Raw genomic sequence first — 21,855 nt, forward strand, 5'->3', positions numbered from 1 at the left:
CATGCATTCCCAGCTTTACAAAACATTGTACATCTGGGAATGTGTATGGGCCCATAGAAACAGCCATGGAACATCCCTTTCTTACAAAGTAATGCGTGAAAGGGGCCTATATTTACAATGCCATGAAAAGTCAGTCAGGGTGCCTTTACGTGGCATTGTAAATATGGGCAAGCATGTGACGCTGGCACTGCGTCAAAAAAAGTGATGCACCGGTGGCGCAATGGGCTTGTATATGAGGCCCTAAATGTGTATGATGCTTTTTTGGGATATGATTGAATGTGACACCAAGAAAAGGCATCAGTGATTGCTGTCTCAGATACTTTAGACATTGCTATGCAGCAAATTATACAGATTTAATGTGAAATGTCGTACCTGTGAAAAGTCCGCCACCAAATACCATACTTGTAAGTTTATGAAAAACAGAAAACAAGCCTGAAACAGATTTAGAAGCTTAATGTGTTTATCCCACCAGGTGATTTATTTCGTATCTCTTTAACTTTCCATTTATGGCAAAAGTGGAAATCAATGTCTTTGCACATGCAAAAGGCACAAGAAAGTGTTAAATTAAGTGAATAAATATGAAAACATTAAGACATCATGGTAAAGGATCTGTGAATTCGTGTCCTGATATTGTCACATAAAGACGCATGCTTAAAAGTAAGCCTCCTTTCTGAGCGACAGAAGAACAATTCTGTGAAATGCATATACATAGAAACGGCATACAAATAAATGAATAAGTTAACTCCTTAAAATGAAGTCTGTTCTCAATTGAATAGGCCTAATTTCCCTTATTAAAAAAGACGAAACCAAACAGAAGGCTAATACATTATAAAAACAGCTCATTATAAAATATTCAATTTAATGAAAATAATAGAAAAAGTGATTGTTGATGTGATAACACTATGCAAATTCAAATCTATTTTCAGCGACAATTAAGCCATTGTTGGTGTTCTCCACATGTCCACGAAATGTCCCGTTATTGTGCTCTCACTCTTTTTCTTTTAACAATATATAGTTTATTGGGACAGTCCAATAATAGAAGACCTTCAACCTGCCTTGCTGAAATACAGAATTTGAATACATCGGGCAGGAAGAATCATTACACTTACCTTGAAAATTATACTTATTGTGATCTTTTAAAGAAATACACTGATTTGCTATCTTGACAATATTTCAATTCAGATCAACTATTTCCCTCAATTTTTGTTGAATAGGATATTCATAATCAGAAAATAAAGCAGATCATTCACCAGTCAACTTTTTCTTTTACCTAAAAAAAAGGCGCTTACAATTTGATTATTTCTCCAGTTTAAGTCCTACTGCTATGTTGTGGAATGTTTACATTAACAATATAATTATTTGTATAATTTTAACTTTTGTTCAAATTTCATTACTGTCACTTGGCTTCATGATTTCACAGTACAGACACCAAACTAACATCAAACATCCGGCATTAGATGTATTTTTTCTTTAAATACCAATAGGCAAAGTATCCCATGCCTCCCAGCGATCCCATGAGGAAGGACGCTCCGAAGAAGGAGGGAGGTTTCCTCTTCACCATTCGGAAGGCATTAGGTAACACAGCTGAAAGAAGTGTGGTGTGTATGTCTCCCAACACTTTTCTGAATGCGTATCTTTTTTGTACTCTGTCGAAGAAGGACTGCAGGTTAGGTCTGCTTCCATCTTCCCAATACTTTTTAGAAAGTCCAAGGAATTTGAGTCGATGTAAAGTGGCTCCCAGTAGAATATCAGCTAGAGTAAAAACATGTCCACATAGCCATAGTTCACATTTTTGTCCTGCGGAATTAAAAGAGTAAAAGTTAAAAAGAAGCTCAAGCTGATATCAACATACAATCTCATTCATGAAATATGAAATTGTACTAACATAAAATGAAGTATGGTTGCTATAGGCACAGAATATCAACAGCACATCATCCAGAATGTCATGGCAAGACACCTCCTACATTTAAAGCCTCATCTCCTTTGTACTGAAGACCTTTCACCAGTTCCCTGTTGCCAAATAGTCCAGTTTCAAAGTTGTGTGCATTAGACATAAGGAAATAAATGAAACCGCTGAAGCTTAAGAGATACTCACAGAAAAGGATGTTGTGTCCCATACTGGCAAACAAAATAATCATTACGCCCTACAAGATAGAAATGCTGGTGGCACATCTTTCAATCTAACCTGCTAAATTATGGAAGCCTCTTTCAGCAAGATTACAAGCCACTGATAACCAGAAGCTGATAGAATCCTATTTCTAAAACGAATATTACTCAACACCTACAACTGAGCCAAAATGACAACCCTGCAAAATCAAACAGACAAGACACCAGCCAGAGCAGAAACAATTGAAATAACCATAATCATACAACAGTAGGCATAAGTAAATAACTAAAGGCTAGTCGCCAATGTCCTGAAGAGTACTGTTTGAGTCCAATAACATTTCTTGTGGTCCTTTGAGAAAATGTAAGATCCTAATTGTTATACATTTACACCCTGCGTTACCTGCACCATTAGTTGTAAATGAGGTTCTGCTAGAATATACTTGAGCTACATGGTGTACATAAATATTTTCTCCCTAAATCACAGTGTTAATTTTTTACTAAGCACAATTCCATGCTGAAGCATTAAACATCCATGTTCACTACACTATAACACTGCATCTTCAATTCTAAATAACAAATCCTTTCCCAAAAGTCCTAGTGCTAAAAAAACATCAACGACACAAAAATGTACTGTCCATACACAATGTAGTATACGTATGAATGACTGTTGGACCTGGACCTCTTGCCAGGGTCACGCCTTACCTCCTTCCTTTGCCGAACCCGAACCCGTTTTTGTTGACTTTTATGACTCTGTGCACTTTACTACTGCTAACCAGTGCTAATGTGCTTGCTAATGTGCTTTTGCTCTCTTGTTCAAACATGGTAAAATTGGCCTACACCTAATTGGCACATTTAATTTACTTATAGGTCCCTAGTAAATGGTACTACATGTACCCAGGGCCTGTAAATTAAATGCTATTAGTGGGCCTACAACACTCATTGTCCCACACACTAAAGTCGTCTTTTAAAGCACATCTCAGACCTGCCACTGCAGCCTGTAGTGCAGTTTTAAACTGCTATTTAAAAGTGTCAAAAAGCCTTTGCTATGCCTAACCTCTCTTTTTAATTCATCTAAGCAACCTCTAGGGTTTTCCCTAAAGGCTCATAGGGCAGTGTGTGTTGTATTTAAAAAGTAGGACATGTGTGTTTAAGTTTTTCATTTACTAACAGTGAAAAACACCTAAAGCAATTTGTCACTGTTGCACGGCCTGTCTTTCCAATTGATTAACACTGGGTTACCTTATTACATTTAATCAGTGATCATTTTGGATTGGAAGCAGATATAGATATGCTGTTTACACTCAAATGCATTGTTACACTCAAATGCATTGTAATTTAAACAATCCTCTTTAATGGAAACAATAGATTTTAAGTCACAGTTTTGAAAATGCCAGCTTTAGAAAGTTTGGTCCATAATGTAAATGATTGTCAGGTTAGGCAAACCAATCCCTGGTGGATGAATAAATGAATGATGAAAACAAGAAACATTTGTTATTAACGCATCATTTTGGAACATTTCTTAGTTTTTGAGGAGAAACTATATAGTTTCAAAGAATAAGTGAACCCATCCACCAGAGATTGGTTCGCCTAACCTGACAATCATTTACATTATGGTCCATGGCATCGCTAGTCACAGTGCTTAAGATGGAGTAGCACACAGTTGCCTCCTTCCAACTGCCCAGCTGACCTTCTTCAACTGGATCTGCCTGGACCTGCAATTGGACCTGTCTAAGCAGCACTGCTTGCCCCTGCCGGAGTGAGCTCCTGATGCCTAAGAGGTGCCTCCCTGGTCCTGGACCCTTGGCTGGCATCAGTGTGACCTCCTCCTAAAAAGGAAACATGACATCTTGATGTTTGGGCTCCTTGTGGCAGTAAACAAGCCACTTCACCCCAACACTCTGCCACCATTGATGACCGCCAATGCGAAGCCTGGTCTTCATGCTACATGAACTACACGCTGTGCGAGATCTGCACTACTCGCTACACCAATGACAGCCCAGGGTAACCTCCAAAGGGAGACTCTAGCAAAGACCATCTTTAACATCCGACAGGCTCCTCATGCTACAGTGACACTAGCCTGTGCTGCCCGACCTGCTCTTCGGGCTGTAGCAAAAAACATCCATGACACTCTCCCTGTTCATCTCACCCTCTTTTACTGCGAATGGATTTCTTCAAGCCAGACTTTGAGATCATAACTTTTTTAGCAGGACTAACCAGGTCCCTGTATCCGACATGTGCTCCATCACAGTCGTCCTGAACTTATAACTTTACTTGAGTCTAGCTTGAATAGATGAACGCAAGTGACATTATGTGCTTTTAAGCACTATTTTCCAAAAATCCTTTAACATTGCATGCTTCCAGTTCTACTGATTGGATCATCGTTGTTCTAGTATCATTTTAAATATTGAAATGTACTCTATTTTTCTAAATTGGTTTGTGTAAGGAAAGTATGTTTTTTTCATGAACATTCCCAATGTTTTGGATTGATGCTGCTGGTTTTTGCAACTCCGAGAGTGCAATGAGGCCTGTTAAACAGTCCTCAGTGCCAGTGCTCTGACCTTTTAAAGTACATGTGTGATTGGCTTACAATCAATTGCCATAAAGTAACTTACTTATAATTCCCTAGTATATGGTACCATGGGGGTACCCTCGCTCTGTAAGTTAAAGTATACAAAAGGGCCTGCAGCACTTATTGTGCCACCCTGAGTGTGACAAAGTAATGCGTGTCTCCCAGCCTGCCACTGCAGCATGGAAGAGCAATTTAAACCAATGGCAAAGCTCCAAACTCTCCCTTTAATATATATTTAGGAGTCACCCCTAAGGTTGGCCTGTTAAGTCCTAAGGCAGGGTTCTGAATATTAAAAAGTAGGACATGTATTTTATATGTCCTAGCAGTAAAACCCCTAAATAGTAATCTTTACTATGGAAAGACTAGTATCCCCATTTGCGAGAACAGGGTTAAAGGCTGACAAAACAGCTGGGCTGACGTCTGAGTGGGACAAATAAAGTTGGTACTTCAAGGTATCAATCATTGAATTAAACTCAACCTGATGCCCAAGTTGAATTTAGTGTAAATTTTGAGTATATTCAACTTTTAGAAAGTTGCCACTCTGTTGCCCAAATTTTCCAGTGGCCATTTGCAGATGCTGGCCACAGGATAGCTTTTCTACCCTCCTGGGAGAGATGTTAATGTCTCCTGAGAAAGGACACAATAGTGGTTTGCCATTAGAAGAGGTGTTACCTATCCCTGGCAGAAAGTTACACAGGGTGTTAGCCCAAAAGGCGAGCTTCCAAGGGGGAGCTACCTTTGAGGGACAAAAGGTGACCAAAATCGAGAGGTGCTTGTCTTTTCTTCTGGTGAACTGGCATCGAGGACAGAGGAAAAACCAGTTGCCGAACCAGTTTTCCCATGGGCGGGTGGCCTTCAGATAGCCACACCTCTAAGGTGGGCTACCCAGCTCCCCACACTAAGAGAAAGGTTCAGCCATGTTGGGAGTGGGCAGAACAATGCACTCTGGAATAGGTAGTTGCCACACACTGCATGACGTCATCAATATGCGGGAAGGGATCTGGTAGACCATTGGCTAGTGACCACTTGATCCCTCAAGGGCACTTTCTGGTATAAATATGGCATCCCTGGCACCCAGACCTCAGATCATGTCTGGACTGGGAAAGGACCGACAAAAGAGAGCCCTGCTGTTCCCAGTACCTGGCAGCAGATGCTACACCAGAATGCTAGACTACACTTGCTGCTTATTGAGATAGCAAAGAGAGGACTGTGCTGTGGTGCCTGGTTCATGGAAATATCACGCCTGAGCCCCGTACAAAAGAGGTGAACTCCAAGAGTCAGTTGGCTGACTTCCTGTTACAGCACCAGGGTAACAAAAGCTGAAGTAGCCTCTCTGAAAAGTCAGTAGCCACAATCGATTGATGGCAATGTGCAGCCTGGGAGACTGAGTCCAGATGCTGAAAAGTTGTACCCAAGTCTGCTGGACCTGGAATAAGTCATCCAAGTGCAACGTGGTCGCCCAACACAGACTCTAACCTTCACCAAAATGAACCACTAGTTTTACTGTGACCGGAGACCAGCAGTCCAGTGGCAACAGGACTTTTGCTGGACCAAAGAGGACTTCGAGGGACATCGACCCCTGTTGGCCAAAGTCACCACACCTGCACCGTGGACTGAGGAATATCCCCAGGAAGACCCCTGTTTACTGCTTAGCATCCTAAGCATCCTACAGCATCTTCAGCATCCTGTAACCCTTGCATCTGGAACACTACATGGAAGTCTATGGTGGTCCGGCCATAGATTTGGAACTGGGCTGGAGACTGCTTTGGTGGCAAGGTAACTGTCCTATACCTCATTATTGGCCTCTTTGACCTCCTCCTTGTTGAAGTTAGTCACCCAAAGCTGAGTAGCCAAACCCAACCTTACAATAGTTTTACAAAGTTTTCAAACTTTGTGTTTACCAATGGTTTTGGAATTTTTTCAGTGATTCACCATTTACATAAAATTCTATATCTTTGCAACCTGGTAGGTTTTATTTGTTTTGGTGTCAAACAATTCATAAAAATAAGATCTATTTTTATAATTTGTTGTCAAATTTCTTTTGTGTTGTGTGACTTTCTTATTTCATTGTTGTGGTGCTTCTAAATGCTTTACACATGTTTCTTTGTTTAAGCCACAGCTACCCAGGGTTGAGCTAATGGTTTCACAAGAGAGCCTGACTGGACCCAAGAGAGTTTTGTGAGTGTATTACAAATAAGACTAAGGGGCATATTTACAAAAAAAAGGGCAGAGGGCGTTTTAGCTCCAAAATTGCTATCACCGCACTCCGTCAATTTAGAAACGTAGGGATGCGTCCTATTTGCAATGATACAGCACACCACTGAGTTTATCTCTGTGCTGGGCCTAAATCCAGCTGCCTTGTGCTGACTCAAGCACCCTTGTACCATAGTGCAAGGGTGCCTACGTTGAGGGAATGATTGCTTATGTGCCGGAAGATGTCCTTCCTGCACATAACCAATCCAGAATGGCAATTTGCAACTCCTATCTGTGCTGCATTGTTCAGTGCACATAGAAGTTGCAAATCGTCATTTTTAAATGATTGTTTATGTGCAGGAAGGGACACCTTTCTGCACATAAACATCATTCATGGTAATTTGCTGTTTCTATGTGTGCTGCACACAAAGAAACAGAAAAAAACGAGGAGAAATAAAGCATTTATCCTCGTTTTGCCATTTTAAAACCAGGTTTTCGCTGGTCTTAATTTTGACGCTGCCTCCTATTTATGCCATTCTTGTAAATAGGGGGCAGCGTCAAAATCAATGGGTGCTGTGGCGGAACGACCACTGCAACACCCATTTCCCACGCCTTATTTACAAGGCGGCGTTAAGCCACGTTCAGTGGCTTAATCCTGCCTGATAAATAAGGCGAGCCCTAACGCCACAGGTACGTCGTAAAAAAAAAGATGTTCCTGTGACAATAGGCGCTTGTAAATATGCCCCTACATACTTTTTTTTACATATGTTTAATGATCTGTATTTTAAGGGGTTCTACTTCAAAACTGTGATGTTTGGGATGTAGTTCAGCCGACACAAACGTGATATTTATAGAATAAAAGAGCTAAGACAAAAGTTATTTTCCTTAAGAATGAGATAATGGACTAAGCACTTGCGTTCAACACATCTCTTAGAGCGTATTACCGAAGAGTTGAAAAACAGCCAACAAACATTAAGGCACCTTTGTTTAAAAACACTGTCTCCCGATAAAAAGAGGAGGGAGAGAAGGGAGGTGAAAACGGTGAGGACTTATGGGAGGACGTTGCAGAGAAGAATATAATGCTAGGTAAAGTGTGAGATATTTGTATTTTAAATTAAGCAAAAAATACAAGAATGTAATCTAATAATTTAAACAAGAAGAGGAAAAGTCAATATGAGTAGGCTTTAAAATGTGACTGTTGAGGTATTTGCTTTGCCAGTGCTGATATGTTTTGCTTTGCCAAAAAAAGAAAGCAATCCTAAATATTCACTTGTGTGTCACGTGGTTTGTGCATGCATTGCATGGGCGACCATCTTTGAATGTTTTTTCTTTCTTTTGCTTTATTAAATAACACTGTTCCAAGATGACACTGGAGCATCCTCATGTATGCACATGCATGAGCAGCCGTCCTGAAATGTTTTTCTTGTAAATAAAACGCATTGCAAAATGGCTATCCGTGTATGCACTGTTGTGATAAAGCAACAGTGGTGATTTTGCCAAGTTTAATTTAACATTCCAAAATGGCAAATGCCTATTTTAAACAGCAAATTTAAAAAAACTTTCCAGAGGAGTGCAAAATGAACGAAACAAGTGGTGCAGTCGCAGTGTGCGGTTGCCAGACCCTTGCAAAAATAATAAAAATTAGAAAAAAATAAAGCTGGGGTGGAAGGGGAGGGGTGAAGGAGCAACAGAGGAGCGGGGAAGGGATTGGCCAGATAATGTTGTACAGCGCCTGTGCAAAAACCATTTTTAAATTATAAAAATCTTTTTTTTAACAAATATTGCTGGGACTGGAAGAAGAAAGGCAAGGTAGAAGCAGATAAGTAGGTTGTGGGGCTGTTGATGAGGAGGCGGCCACAAGAGAGTGAGTGAGGAAGGCCATCGACTCCCATGATGTTCTAAAAACAAATTAAATCAATAGTTCCTTCAGGTTAGTCTGGAAGGATACAACTCGTTGATTCAAAATTATGATAAACAAGCTATTCTCACAGGCAGATCTTCAGCCAAAAATAGGGAAGAAAGCCATCGAATGAGGAGCATCAAACTGAGAAAGACAAGAAAGGTATCCAATTATAAGCAAGGAGCAGACAGAAAGGGGGATATTTACAAGGACTGTGCACCACTGGAGCGCTACTTTGCGTGGCTTAATGCGGCCTTGTAACTATTTGTTCCTTTTGATGCAGTTTTCTGCATTGAAGGGGCATTCAATGGGTGTTGCTGTGGGCGTTCCCAGCACCACCCATGGCTTTTTAACACTGCCCCAGATTAACAAGGAATTGTAAATTTAAGGCAGCACCAAAAACGTACACCATCCCAGGGAAGGCATAAGGGTGGCGCAATGAGGAGAAATACTTTTATTTCTCCTTGTTGTATGTGTGCTGCATCCACATAGAAGGAGCAGCACACCATTAATTATTATTTTTGTACAGGAAGGTATCCCTTCCTGCACAATAACAATCACCCTTACAATGCAGGTATCTTTGCACCATGGCGCAAGGGTGCTTATGTTGGCGCATGGCAGTCCATTGTGCACCAAGCCAGGGGAAAAGGACAGGAACGCGCCGTATCTCATAGATGCACACATTCCTTGTGGCGCTGCCCTTTGCCAAAACCTCGTAAATGAGGCCCAAAGTCCGCAGCTAATGCTGTATGTAAGAGAGACCTTAAAGTAGTTCCTGGAGTTCATCCATGGAAGTATTCAGCTCATCCAATCAAAACGATGCCAAAGAAGCTATGCTCCAGTAGCGGGACAAAAACATGAACAGACATTTATCAACATGCAAAAAAATAGAAATTCATTACATTTTTTTAAACCTGCTAGATGTATACTTAAATAATGACAATGAGACAGGAGCTGTTTGCCTCATGGGCTGGTCTAACAGTTGTTGCTGCTTCTTTTTGTCGTGATGTCACATGTGGCACACCAATCTCTTAGAGTACCTTGGTCCTGCACTATTCGAAGTGCCAACGATTAAAAAATTAAAAAACCACTGGAAAACCACTAGAGAACAGAGAGCATTTTGATATTATAGTTCTTAAACTCGCTTGAAATGAACCAAACAGAACATTATGATAAGGTCCTGGTGCTCAATTACATAATATACACAAGGGGGCGCTATTGTCATTTTTTTTACAGAAAATGCTTGCCTTTTTCCACCATTCTAAGAATTGTGCACAGGTTATGTTTGTGGGTTAGAGCAAGCCTGCACATCAGGAATGGGATTTTTTGCAACAGATTTTTAACAACCACTTTTGGTTTTTTTTGTAAGTAATAGTTGGCATACAAGCGCGTCTGAGAAAAATAGAGGTACAATGAATTTTCCAATGTTTAATTCTGAAAATCAGTAGTACGCGAACATCACATTTTTAATCAATTTCACGTTTAAATAGATTCAAACACTCTTTTGAACAGTATTAGGGGAGTAAAGTATACCTGCCCAAATTAGCACCGATACATTTTATCATCATCGATCGATACATTTTAGCATCGATACATTTTGAACACTTCGTAAATCAGTCAAACATTTCATCCTGTGGTGCATTTACATATGATGGTCTAAGGATAATGTCCACAAGGCGCCTAGCCTAGCAGCGGATGTCCTATTTTACTGCTTAAGACCATCTTCCTCCTTCCCTGCCCTCACAGTATGGGGTGTAGTGCCTTGCTATGGACACCTTCATTCCAAGCACAGAAAGAGACATACCTCTACTTCTAATTTAGGCACCACGAACTGCCCGCACCGAAACACTCCTGCTCGTCGTTTTCTGCTGCCCCTTTGCACAGACACCAATAACCCAGTTGATGCCAAGCTCTACATCAACCTTATGTTTGGTTTTCAGCCGCGGCGGCTGGCAACTAGTTAGGGGCATTCAATGGGTGTTGCTGTGGGCGTTCCCAGCACCTCCCATGGCTTTTTCACACTGCCCCAGATTTACAAGGAGTTGTAAATTTAAGGCAGCACCAAAAACGTACACCATCCCAGGGACGGCATAAGGGTGGCCCAATGAGGAGAAATACTTTTATTTCTCCTTGTTTTTTACTCTTTCTATGTGTGCTGCATCCACATAGAGGGAGCAACACGCCATTAATTATTATTTTTGTACAGGAAGGTATCCCTTCCTGCACAATAACAATCACCCTTACAATGCAGGTATCCTTGCACCATGGCGCAAGGGTGCTTATGTTGGCGCATGGCAGTCCATTGTGCACCAAGCCAGGGGAAAAGGACAGGAATGCGCCGTATCTCATAGATGCACACATTCCTTGTGGCGCTGCCCTTTGCCAAAACCTCGTAAATGAGGCCCAAAGTCCGCAGCTAATGCTGTATGTAAGAGAGACCTTAAAGTAGTTCCTGGAGTTCGTCCGTGGAAGTATCCAGCTCATCCAATCAAAACGATGCCAAAGAAGCTATGCTCCAGTAGCAGGACAAAAACATGAACAGACATTTATCAACATGCAAAAAAATAGAAATTCATTACATTTTTTTAAACCTGCTAGATGTATACTTAAATAATGACAATGAGACAGGAGCTGTTTGCCTCATGGGCTGGTCTAACAGTTGTTGCTGCTTCTTTTTGTCGTGATGTCACCTGTGGCACACCAATCTCTTAGAGTACCTTGGTCCTGCACTATTCGAAGTGCCAACAATTAAAAACAATTTAAAAACACTGGAAAACCACTAGAGAACAGAGAGCATTTTGATAATATATTTCTTAAACTCGCTTGAAATTAACCAAACAGAGCATTATGATAAGGTCCTGGTGCTCAATTACATGATATACACAAGGGGGCGCGAATGTCATTTTTTACAGAAAATGCTTGTCTTTTTCCACCATTTTATGAATTGTGCAAAGGTTATGTTTGTGGGTTAGAGCAAGGTGCACATCAGGAAGGAGCTTTTTTGCAACAGATTTTTAACAACCACTTTGCTTTTTTTTGTAAGTAATAGTTCGGCATACAAGGGCGTCTGAGAAAAAAAGAGGTACTGTGAATTTTCCAATGTTTAATTCCTAAAATCAGTAGTACGCGAACTTCACATTTTTAATCAATTTCACGTTTAAATAGTTTCAAACACTCTTTTGAACAGCATTAGGGGAGTAAAGTATACCATTTTATACATTTTATCATCATCGATCGATACATTTTGAACACTTTGTAAATCAGTCATACATTTCATCCTGTGGTGTATTTACATATGATGGTCTAAGGATAATGTCCACAAGGCGCCTAGCCTAGCAGCGGATGTCCTATTTTACTGCTTAAGACCATCTTCCTCCTTCCCTGCCCTCACTGTATGGGGTGTAGTGCCTTGCTACGGACACTTTCATTCCAAGCACAGAAAGAGACATACCTCTACTTCTAATTTAGGCACCACGAACTGCCCGCACCAAAACACTCCTGCTCGTCTTTTTCTGCTGGCCCTTTGCACAGACACCAATAACCCAGTTGATGCCAAGATCTACATCAACCTTATGTTTAGTTTTCAGCAGCGGCGGCTGGCAAGTAGTCAGAGTGACGTGAGGGGCGGGCAAATGTGTAATTGGTGAGTACATGCATGGAAGGTGAGTGGTAAGTGAAAATAAAAAGAAATAACAACTTACATTCTCACTCCATCTGTGTTCTGCTCTGTCACCAACGAATTGTTATGTTATGTTATGTTAATTCTGTTTATATAGCGCATGGCTACCCCAGAGGCGGGGCGTTCCAGCGCTTGGACATGCCAGAAGGTACAATAACGCAGCCAGTGAGAGTATGTTAAATGGAAGAAAACAACCAGGTTTTAATCTGTTTTCGGAAGAGCATGTGGTTAGTGGTGGCCCGAGCCCTTAGGGGGATCGAGTTCCAGAGCTTCGGGGCCAGATACCTGAAGGAGCGGCCACCGGCTCTACTCCTCCGGATCTTAATTGTGCGGGCAAGAGATAGATCCGCCGAGCGGAGGGCACGCGTGGGGGCATACAGGGAACAAAGTCCCTAACCAATCCTGATGGTGCTCTCACCAGCTTGAGAGCAGCGCCAGAGTCTTGCGCTTGATCTAGTCCAGCTGTCTTAAGCTAGCTAGGTTAGAGAAGTTTAGAATGTGCATGTCTGGCTGGCCGTCACAAGACTCCCGAATAAAAAAACATGCACACTTTAAATTGAAGTGCACAGCTCAATGTTGCCACTCAGCAGAAGTGGCCCCGCCCAGTCCTGACACTTGGTTCAGGACCTGAGGATAAATAATAAATAGGTAATAAATGTACTTTATTACCATTGTATTTTTTCATCTCTGGGGATTTTCAGAGAGGCATTTTTGGCAGTGGGGTGACGCTCCTCCACTCTCACGGAGGAGCTGCCCCTGGTTCTCAGTGACCCTCATGACATGACTTGTGGTGAAGGAGACCCAAGTGTGTTTTCCACCAGTTGGCGGTGAAGTGATGAAGCTTAAAGCCAGGCGAGTGCTGTAATCATCTCTTTCAAAAATGTGCCAGAAGCATGCATTATTTTATCTTGCAAGATGGCGTTGACCTGGCGAGTCTGGCGCTCAAGTTCTTCATCTGTAGACCAGTCATTAATACATTAGCACCAGCGTGGTTCTGGCTGTTGTACTATATTTTAAACAAGGTGGATAAGGACCTTGGGTGTCAGTTTTTTACAAAAACAATGGTCCTTAAAAGACACAGTAATGAGGTGATTAATATAGACTTGAGTCAGTGCTATATTGAAGATGTCCAGCCGGACAATCAATTTAATGAATTAATAAATGCAAAAGCAAATAGGAGCACAACAGTACAGTGGGACACAATCCTGCATCCTACACAAAACAATTACATTTAGACAGAAACATTTCAGGCAAAACAAGGGTAGCTTGTGGAAAATATGAATAATTAGGGCAAGCTTGGAAAAAACAGCTAGTGCACTTGTTTTATCACATTGGATTAGTGTGAATGCTGTTTAAAGAAGTCGACGACGTTTCGATCCTTTTAAAACAATACTAGGATCATCATCAGGATGAGTATAATACAAGCCTGAATTATATAATGCCTGTGGAGATATGGGAAATAAGGAAGGAAGGTAGAAGGGGAGAAACAATTAGAAGGTACATAGTAGGAGGGATAAAAGTGACAACCTGGTGCAAAGTACTGTGCATGCTAAGATTACCAACGCTGTTGTCAGACAAGTGCACGGAGAGCGAATATGGAACTTAAATGAGCGAGGGCAGTAGATCAAAGAACTCATGCATGGTGGTGCAAGGTCCTCCGTGAAAGAACCGGTGAAAAATGTATGCACTGATATTACAGTTGCCTCTGTGAAAACCAATACGTGAATTTATAATCGCTTGAAAAAAGCAAACATACAATTATGAGGCGAACTACAAATCCAACGTGCAAATAGGTATCCTGTCGCTGTGCCTGTGGAATTCCATGGATGGCTAAGTGAAAACCGAGCTGCGAATGCTAGGGTGAGCTGGCCGGAATGAAGTGTGGAGCATAGCAGGGCAGAGAGTGAGCGACGTGATGGCGGCAGTGAATATAAGGATAATTACGCTAACCTTGTAGACGTTGTTACGGGCGGAGTAACGGAGAGCGTGGAGGCTTGGATGGAGCCTAAAGGTGGCTGTGCATAGGCGACCTGGTGAGAGAAAATTGTGTGGGTGAGAGGGATAAAGGTTAAGGCGGTAGACGCCGGTAGCAAAAAGGTTGAGCCACTTACCTTGAGTGATTAGGTTGCAGCTTTTACAATGAGTCTATACTTTAAGGATACTTAGTATACGGTAAACGTCAAAGGCTGCGGCGAAGACTGGGTGGATAATGCACTTTCAGCCATGGGGAAGAAAGGAGTAAGGATCAAGACTTGCACAGCGATTATGCTCGGAGGTGTATGTGTGGAATGCATGCACGCTTACCGATCAAGGAAGATTCCGATCCATAGCTCGATGGCTGGGATACGGTGGGCTGATTACACGCTCGAGTTTATAGCGCTTACAGCCACACGTGATCCGAAGTGGTGTCACAGCGGCCATGTTGGGTGAGGGGTGTATTAAAAAGACACGGAAGAGAGACTATAGTTCAGTGATGCATGCTACGGCAATAGAGAAATGAAAATGGAAGAGAAGATAGATGATAGTTACAAAATGAAAAGGTGATACATTAAGCAATACATGCATCCGTTAATTAAAAGTGCATTAAAAACAGAAATACATGTTGTATACTTGTAATGGCATTTTTGTGTTTAAGAGAACATGATAGGTTATAAGAACTACAACAAATAAGGTATAACCATGAGGAACCATGAGTAGGGTGGTCCAATCTTCATATCTGTTCAATCCGTTCTTGATGCTATCAGTGTGGATAATCCGTTTCAGATCCTCTTTGTTTAAAAGTTGTGCAATGTCTGCACCTCTGGGTAGTGGTTTCACAACGCTGATAACTGTTCATTTAATGTCATCCTTGTGTGGCCGGCAAGATTGAAATGTTCTACCAGAGGAGCATTCTGGGTTTTACAGCGGACCCTGCTACAGTGTTGTCCGATGGGGGTCTTCACTTTCTGCATTGTTTGGCCAATGTAAACTTTAAGGCAAGGGCATTGAATCAGATAAATTACATTGCAAGTATTGCAGTTTGAAAATGACCGTGATTTAATTACTAAATGAACCAAATGGGATGTGGCTCTGCACTCATGTGTTTTCTGCTATACTGTTTAAATTTGTAATCTTTTTCAGCAGTGTGGTTGGTGCTTTATGTGAATCTCCCACTGAGCATTGGGGGTATGATACTGATTCTGATGCGTGTTTCTTGGGTCCCAAGATTCACAATCACATAAGCACTCAAAAAGGCTCCATTCATTCAATTTTCAAAAAAAGTGTTCATGTATTTTTTATGTGCTGTTTTCATTTATTTTTCATCAATGCGTCGTTATTAAATCATCATAACTTTCAAAATTTATTTTTTCAATCATTATGCCCAATGCATTTCGAGCTAACTGCTCTTCCTCAGGGGACTTTTTATCTGGGCGGTTCTTACAATGTCTCGTGCCCGAAACGTGTGCGCGTGAAACCCGCGACGCCTCAGTCTCTCTACGTTTGTTTTGGCATCAAAACATTGAATGAATGGAGCCTTTTCGAGTGCTTATGTGATTGTGAATCTTGGGACCCAAGAAACACGCATCAGAATCGTGATTTAATTACAACATTGTTAAAAGTAAGTTCCTTGCCTTCTATTGTGAAATCGCACACATTACTATTACCACATTTTGCATGTCCAATCAGTGGTTCAAGGCCCCAGTGTGCATCAAGAGTTGAGCCGGCTTGGGGTTAGGTAATGCTGCTCGTACTGGATGGTCTTTCAAGTTACGACTTTTGCGAAATGCAAAGAGAGGGCGTTCAATATTCAAGTCGCCAGCGTTAAGGGTAGCACAGTGTCTTAAAACGGACTTTGAATAGGATTTGATACTGGTAAGAATGTGGTCACGCAAACTATGCGGTTTGTGTTGGACTTGATTTTGGGAGATAGCAGAATTTCCATTGGGCAATACCATGCTTGCTTTTGGGCATTGTGTATGAGACGTTTAGGGTAACCTTGTGCCTTAAGCTTGTCGGATAAGGTAGAGGCCTCTTAAAAGTAATCTTTTGTAAAGCAATTACGCCTGATACGTAAAAATTGAGAGTATGGTAAAGAGTCACGTAGTGCTCGTGGGGGAGTGCTTTCGTAGTGAAGTAGCGTGTTTCTCTCTGTGGTTTTTCTGTATAACCTCGTGAGTAGTTCACCGTACGAATGGTAAATAGTGAGATCCAGGAAAGCGAATGAGGATTTGTCAAGGGACAAGGTGAATTTGAGTCCTAGGCAATTGTTATTTAACCAGTGTAGAAATTGGTTGTGTGTCCTCATTGTTGTGCCAGATCAAAAAGATATCATCTATGTACCGGCGCCATAATGTGACACTGGAAAAAAATGGGTTTGTGGGGGAGAGGATTACTGTCATCTCAAGGTAATCCATGAAAAGTATGGCTAAATTGGGGGCAAAAACGGCAATCATTGATGTTCCTTTGACCTGCAGGTAGTATTCGTTATCGAAGAAGAAAAATTTTCTTGTGAGGCAAAGTTCAAGTAGTTGGAGTATGAAGAGAGTAGGAACGGTATGAGGGTGAGGCCTGGAGTCAGGCACCCAATGGATAACGGTCATAGCCAAGACCTGCAGAATGTTGGTGTACAAAGATTCAACCTTCATTGTACACAACATGTCAGACATTGGGTCGAACGGGTGGTGTTCAACTAAGTTTATCATAGCCATGCTATCCCTTACATAGCATTCAGTTTTAGGTACAAAGTCCTTTATAGAATAGTTCACATATTGGCCTAAAGGTTCAAGTATAGAGCTGCACCCAGATACTATAGGGCGTCCCAGTGGACTTGTGAGATTTTTGTGTACTTTTGGGAGTGTAGATATCACCGGCATAAGTGGTGACTTTGTGTTTAAAAAGAGAAAATCTTTAGAAAGAAAACAATTTTTATTTATTTGTATGGCGGTTACCCGGTCTTGCATTACGTGAGAATGGATCAGTACTGCCCCTCCCCGCCTTTGAGACCTGGCGAGCGGGTTTACTAGCTAAATTTAACCTTGAGCTGGCGATATATAGGACTAAGGGGAGGAAGAAAAAGAGTATGGGGCTGAAAATATGAACACTGTTGATGGACTGGTATAAAGAGTGAAAAAACTTAGGAATCTGACTATGGTTCTGGATTATATCTAATTATGAATTCTATATGTTGTTTTATCTGCCAATGCCCGTATGCTTCAATTTTTTTGCTGTGTAGTATAACACAATGTATTGCTTTGTCTCTTGTACTTGCTTGTATAAAAACATAAAAGGTTCAATAAAAAAAAAAACGAGAAAATCCTTTTGGCTTTGAAAACCTTCTGATTTTCCTTCAGTAGTGATCTGTAGAACAAGGCTGTGCAGTTCCCTCGTTGGATTGGTGGGCAGTCTGCAGTAATGGTCAGTATTGGTGAGTTGGCATAGGATTTCTGCTTTTTTCTTGAAGGACAATCCCACCCCCATTGTCTGCAGATTTTATAATTAAGGAATCATTTCTTACTTTCTCGGAACTAATATCTAGATATAATCTCTCAAATCAGGACTATTTTAAATACTTACAGATTCATAGTTTTTTTAACTCCTTGTCATCTTTGGAAGTTTCTGGCATTGTTAGGATCCCCCTTATTGATGACCTCTTTACTAAAAAAAGGATTGGTCATTATTATAGAGCTCTTTTGACCACATGTCCTGATGACTTGGAGTTATATACAGCAAGATGGGCCGAGAAGCTAGGTACCGAAACTATCTGTCTGGAAGAATCAATTGCTTTGGCTAATACTATTTTGGTCACTGGTAGAGCCCGTACCCAGCACTACATGGCCCTATATGACCTATACTATACGCCCCTAAAAATCTCAAAATGGGCCGCGACGGTTGGTACAACATGTAATAGATGTGGTTGTCAAGCTGCAGACACGATACATATGTTTTTTGCATGTCCACTGTTAGCTCCTTTTTTAGAGGCAATTCAGACATTTCTTATTATAGTGCGTGGGTATTCATTCATTCTAACGGGGGAACATGTTTTAATTGGGGTAACCTCGGCTGTGTTACCAGAGGGAAAAAAAGCTCTTATATTTATATCCATGGCCATAACGAGGGCCTGTATCACTCAAGAGTGGATCAGTCCCTCTTCTCCCTCATTTGAAACATGGAGAGCACGCCTCCTAGCCACATATAATATGGAGGAAGCCATATATAGAACAAAAGGTAAAAGGAAAAGATGCCTTGGTATGAAAATCTGGGACCCTGTTCGGCAATGGATTCAGGGGGAGTTGATTTGATTTTTATAATCTGCCATTGTATATATTATATGATGCATTTTTTCTTTTCTTTTCCTTAATCCTGGAATATGCTCTTTTATTTTCTCAGTATCCCCTTTTTACTTCTCTTTTAGACTGTTTAAGCTTATTTATTTCTGTTTTTGATGTATTTGCTTTGCTGAATAAATCCTGTATGGCTTGCAAAAAAAGTGCAAAACAATAAAAAGATTTTTTTTAAAAAAAAGGAATCATTTCTTTTGAGGGTCTCAATGGCTTTCTTCTCTTCGAGGGATATATTATAGGGAATAAAACGTTTTTTGCTCTCAAGTAAAGTTAAATCCTTCAGTACCATTTTTTTCAAATGTAGCTATTTCTCCTGGGATCATATTGGCTGAGGGGGAGAAGGTGGATTGGGGACGGAAGGGAGTGTTAGAGATGGTGACAGGTGAAGGGTTCAACAAAAAATAAGTTGCAGACGTAAGCGTCTGAAGAATCTCAACAACTCAGTATGGAGTGCAAGACAATTGGGGTGAATGGTCTGAACAAAAGAAAAGCCTTTACTAAGGAGAGACAATTACGAATCTGCGAGGGTGTATTTAAACAGTATAACAAAGGGTATGATTTGTGTGTGCACAGAGTCATTACTGTCAATGTTTACCATTGGTAAAACTTCTGGTCTGTCTGCCGTTCACCTGGGGGATTGTACCATCGTTGAGCTTGTTTCAAGCGACCACGTTTTGGTGGCTCGCTTTGGCCCCTGCCTAAAAAATTGGGGCCGGGGTTGCGGTTGGAAGTGCTAGGTCCTTCACCTGAATCTGAGTTATCCGATTAGTCAACAGAGGTGTCAGAGAATCCTACTAAGTTGTTCTGTCTGTTGAAACGCCCCCAAGGTCTGGTGTTCTGCGGATTGGTGTATGTCCTATTTGTGTAAAAATCTTTTTGCAAGTATAGATATGTGCGTTCTACACTATAGGCTTTGATAGATTTCTTAACCTTAAGTGATTCCTTGTTCTGTTTAGTCTGTGAAAATCCTCCACTGTTTTTCGATTTTTTCAAGCAATTTCTTACCTTCAGTGACTAGATTCTTTAATCTGCTTTTCGATATCACTGATCTCTTAGGTAAGTATTTTAAGGGTTTTGGTTGCAGTGTCGATGCCTAGCACTACCCAGTGTCTGGAACAGGTGGTACCAATATAGCTAAAGTTGTTAATATATTTAGGATTGTCTGTAAAAATGCCTGGTATATTTCTTACTTGCAAGCCAACAGGGACTACATCCGCTTTTAAATATTCTGTTAGCATGCGAATCATTAGTTGGAGATGAACCTGTTTCTTCTTACATTTCTCTAGTTGGTCTGAGAGAGATATATTTGTATTAATGGGGGTGTCAGTTGAATCAGAAAATAGGGACGGACCCTCGAGTATTTTCTTAATATATTTGGCAGAATAAAATGGTGTGTGGTCTGACATAGCAGTTGCAAGGACAGGAGTTTTGAACAGTAACATCAAGAGCGTAGGTAAAGAGAAAGGGAGGCAGGAATGGCCGACTCACAAGGAGGGGGATAGGGAGCTGTTTTTTCCAAGCTTGCCCTAAATATTCATATTTTCCACAAGCTACCCTTGTCTCGCCTGAAATGTTTCTGTCTAAATGTAATTGTTTTGTGTTTGTGAAGGATGCAGGATTGTGTCCCACTGTATTTTTGTGCTCCTATTTGCTTTTGCATTTATTAATTCATTAAATTGATTGTCCGGCTGGACATCTTCATTATAGCACTGACTCAAGTCTATATCAATCACATCATGACTGGCGGTTGTGCTGACAGGTCTTCTTGGTTTTTCTTTAAGTTCTTTAGTGGAAGATCTTCTTTTAGGTACCATAATGTCAGCCAAAAGTGTTGGCACTATATCCAAAACTTCCTTAATTGACAATGTTTTTGGAATAAGTGATACTTGACTCAGGCTTCCTCCCTAACATTGTTTTTGCCTTTCACACACTACCTCTTCCCTTTCCCTGCATCTCCAAAGGAGGAATCGTGACACTTGCCATATGCTGCTAAGGTGCAGATCCACCTCTTTTCACCCGCTGCTGCCCTTTCGGTCATTTTTGGAGAAATTTTCTGCATTTTGAGGCACACATAGAAAAAGGAAAATGCCCAAGGGTATTGTTTTTGTGCAGTAAGGGGCCCCTTCCTGCACAAAAACAATTATGCTTACAAAGCAGGCACCCTTGCATCATGGTGCAAAAGTGCCTGTGTTGTAAATTTGTCCTGCACCTTGGACTCTTTCTGACCAGGGTCACCAACCTCTTAACTCTTGATTTTTTATACCTCGCGTTACTCACCCCACACCCACCAACGTGCACATTGCCACCTTCTAATCGATTTCATGCCTTTCCTTATGCAAGCTTCTGAGTGAACCAATCCCCCAACCTTATTATTTCTACCACAGAACACCCAGTAGTCCCTCTTTGTGAACTGGCAGCCTAAGTCTCAACTTAAACGCGCCTTGACACTCCCTTTTCAATACACACAAGACCACTACCCACATCCTTCACCCCACTTTGGCTTTAGCCTAGAACCAAGCTCATGGTCTCATAGGCCACCAAACATTTACCCATTCAGCTATTCTCTAATCTAAATAACTACTTCACTTTCTTCCCTGACTATAAAAGTCTGAATATCTACATGCAACATCTAATCTGAGCACATCTCAAGATACCTTGAGTATATCAACTAAATCATGCCTCCCCTCGTTGACAAAACCTCCTTTCAAACCTTCTAGAGCCTCATTGCTGAGGCCAAGTACCTGTGGTGAGAGCTGGGTTGATAGACCCAGTATTTTTGTTTCTATACCATACCATACCAAGCAGCATTGTTAAACTGGGTTATGGAGTTAAAGGCGGGAAGGGCGCGGCTTGGTGTGCACGACAATCTCAATGGATCTGGTTGAGGTGAAGTGATTAGGCTGTGGCTCTATTCTGATTTTGCTCAGTCAAGTATAGTGTTGAAGGTGCCCAGAGTGTGCTCATAGGTTTTGAGATGCTTGTCCGTGCAGGACTTCCTCAACTGATAAAATTCACATGTACCACAGACCTAAGTAAAAGGTTGGTGTATGTCTTCTGTGTCCCAATTTCCCACCAAAGGCTTGCTTAT

General features: G+C 41.2%; 1 protein-coding gene across 1 annotated transcript in view; it reads right to left on the bottom strand.

The window, feature by feature from the left end:
* Positions 1-451: 451 nt before the first annotated feature.
* The window catches only part of GDAP1L1 (ganglioside induced differentiation associated protein 1 like 1), a 425,118-nt gene continuing 403,714 nt past the window's right edge, over positions 452-21,855 (bottom strand). The window contains exon 6 of the mRNA XM_086932567.1: positions 452-1,797. Within this exon, the coding sequence (XP_086788693.1) occupies positions 1,454-1,797 (344 nt within the window). The 3' untranslated portion in view covers positions 452-1,453. The remainder of the gene's footprint in view (positions 1,798-21,855) is intronic.

The sequence above is a fragment of the Lissotriton vulgaris genome, chromosome 7, assembly GCF_964263255.1.
Source record: "Lissotriton vulgaris chromosome 7, aLisVul1.2, whole genome shotgun sequence".
Taxonomy (NCBI): Eukaryota; Metazoa; Chordata; class Amphibia; order Caudata; family Salamandridae; genus Lissotriton; species Lissotriton vulgaris.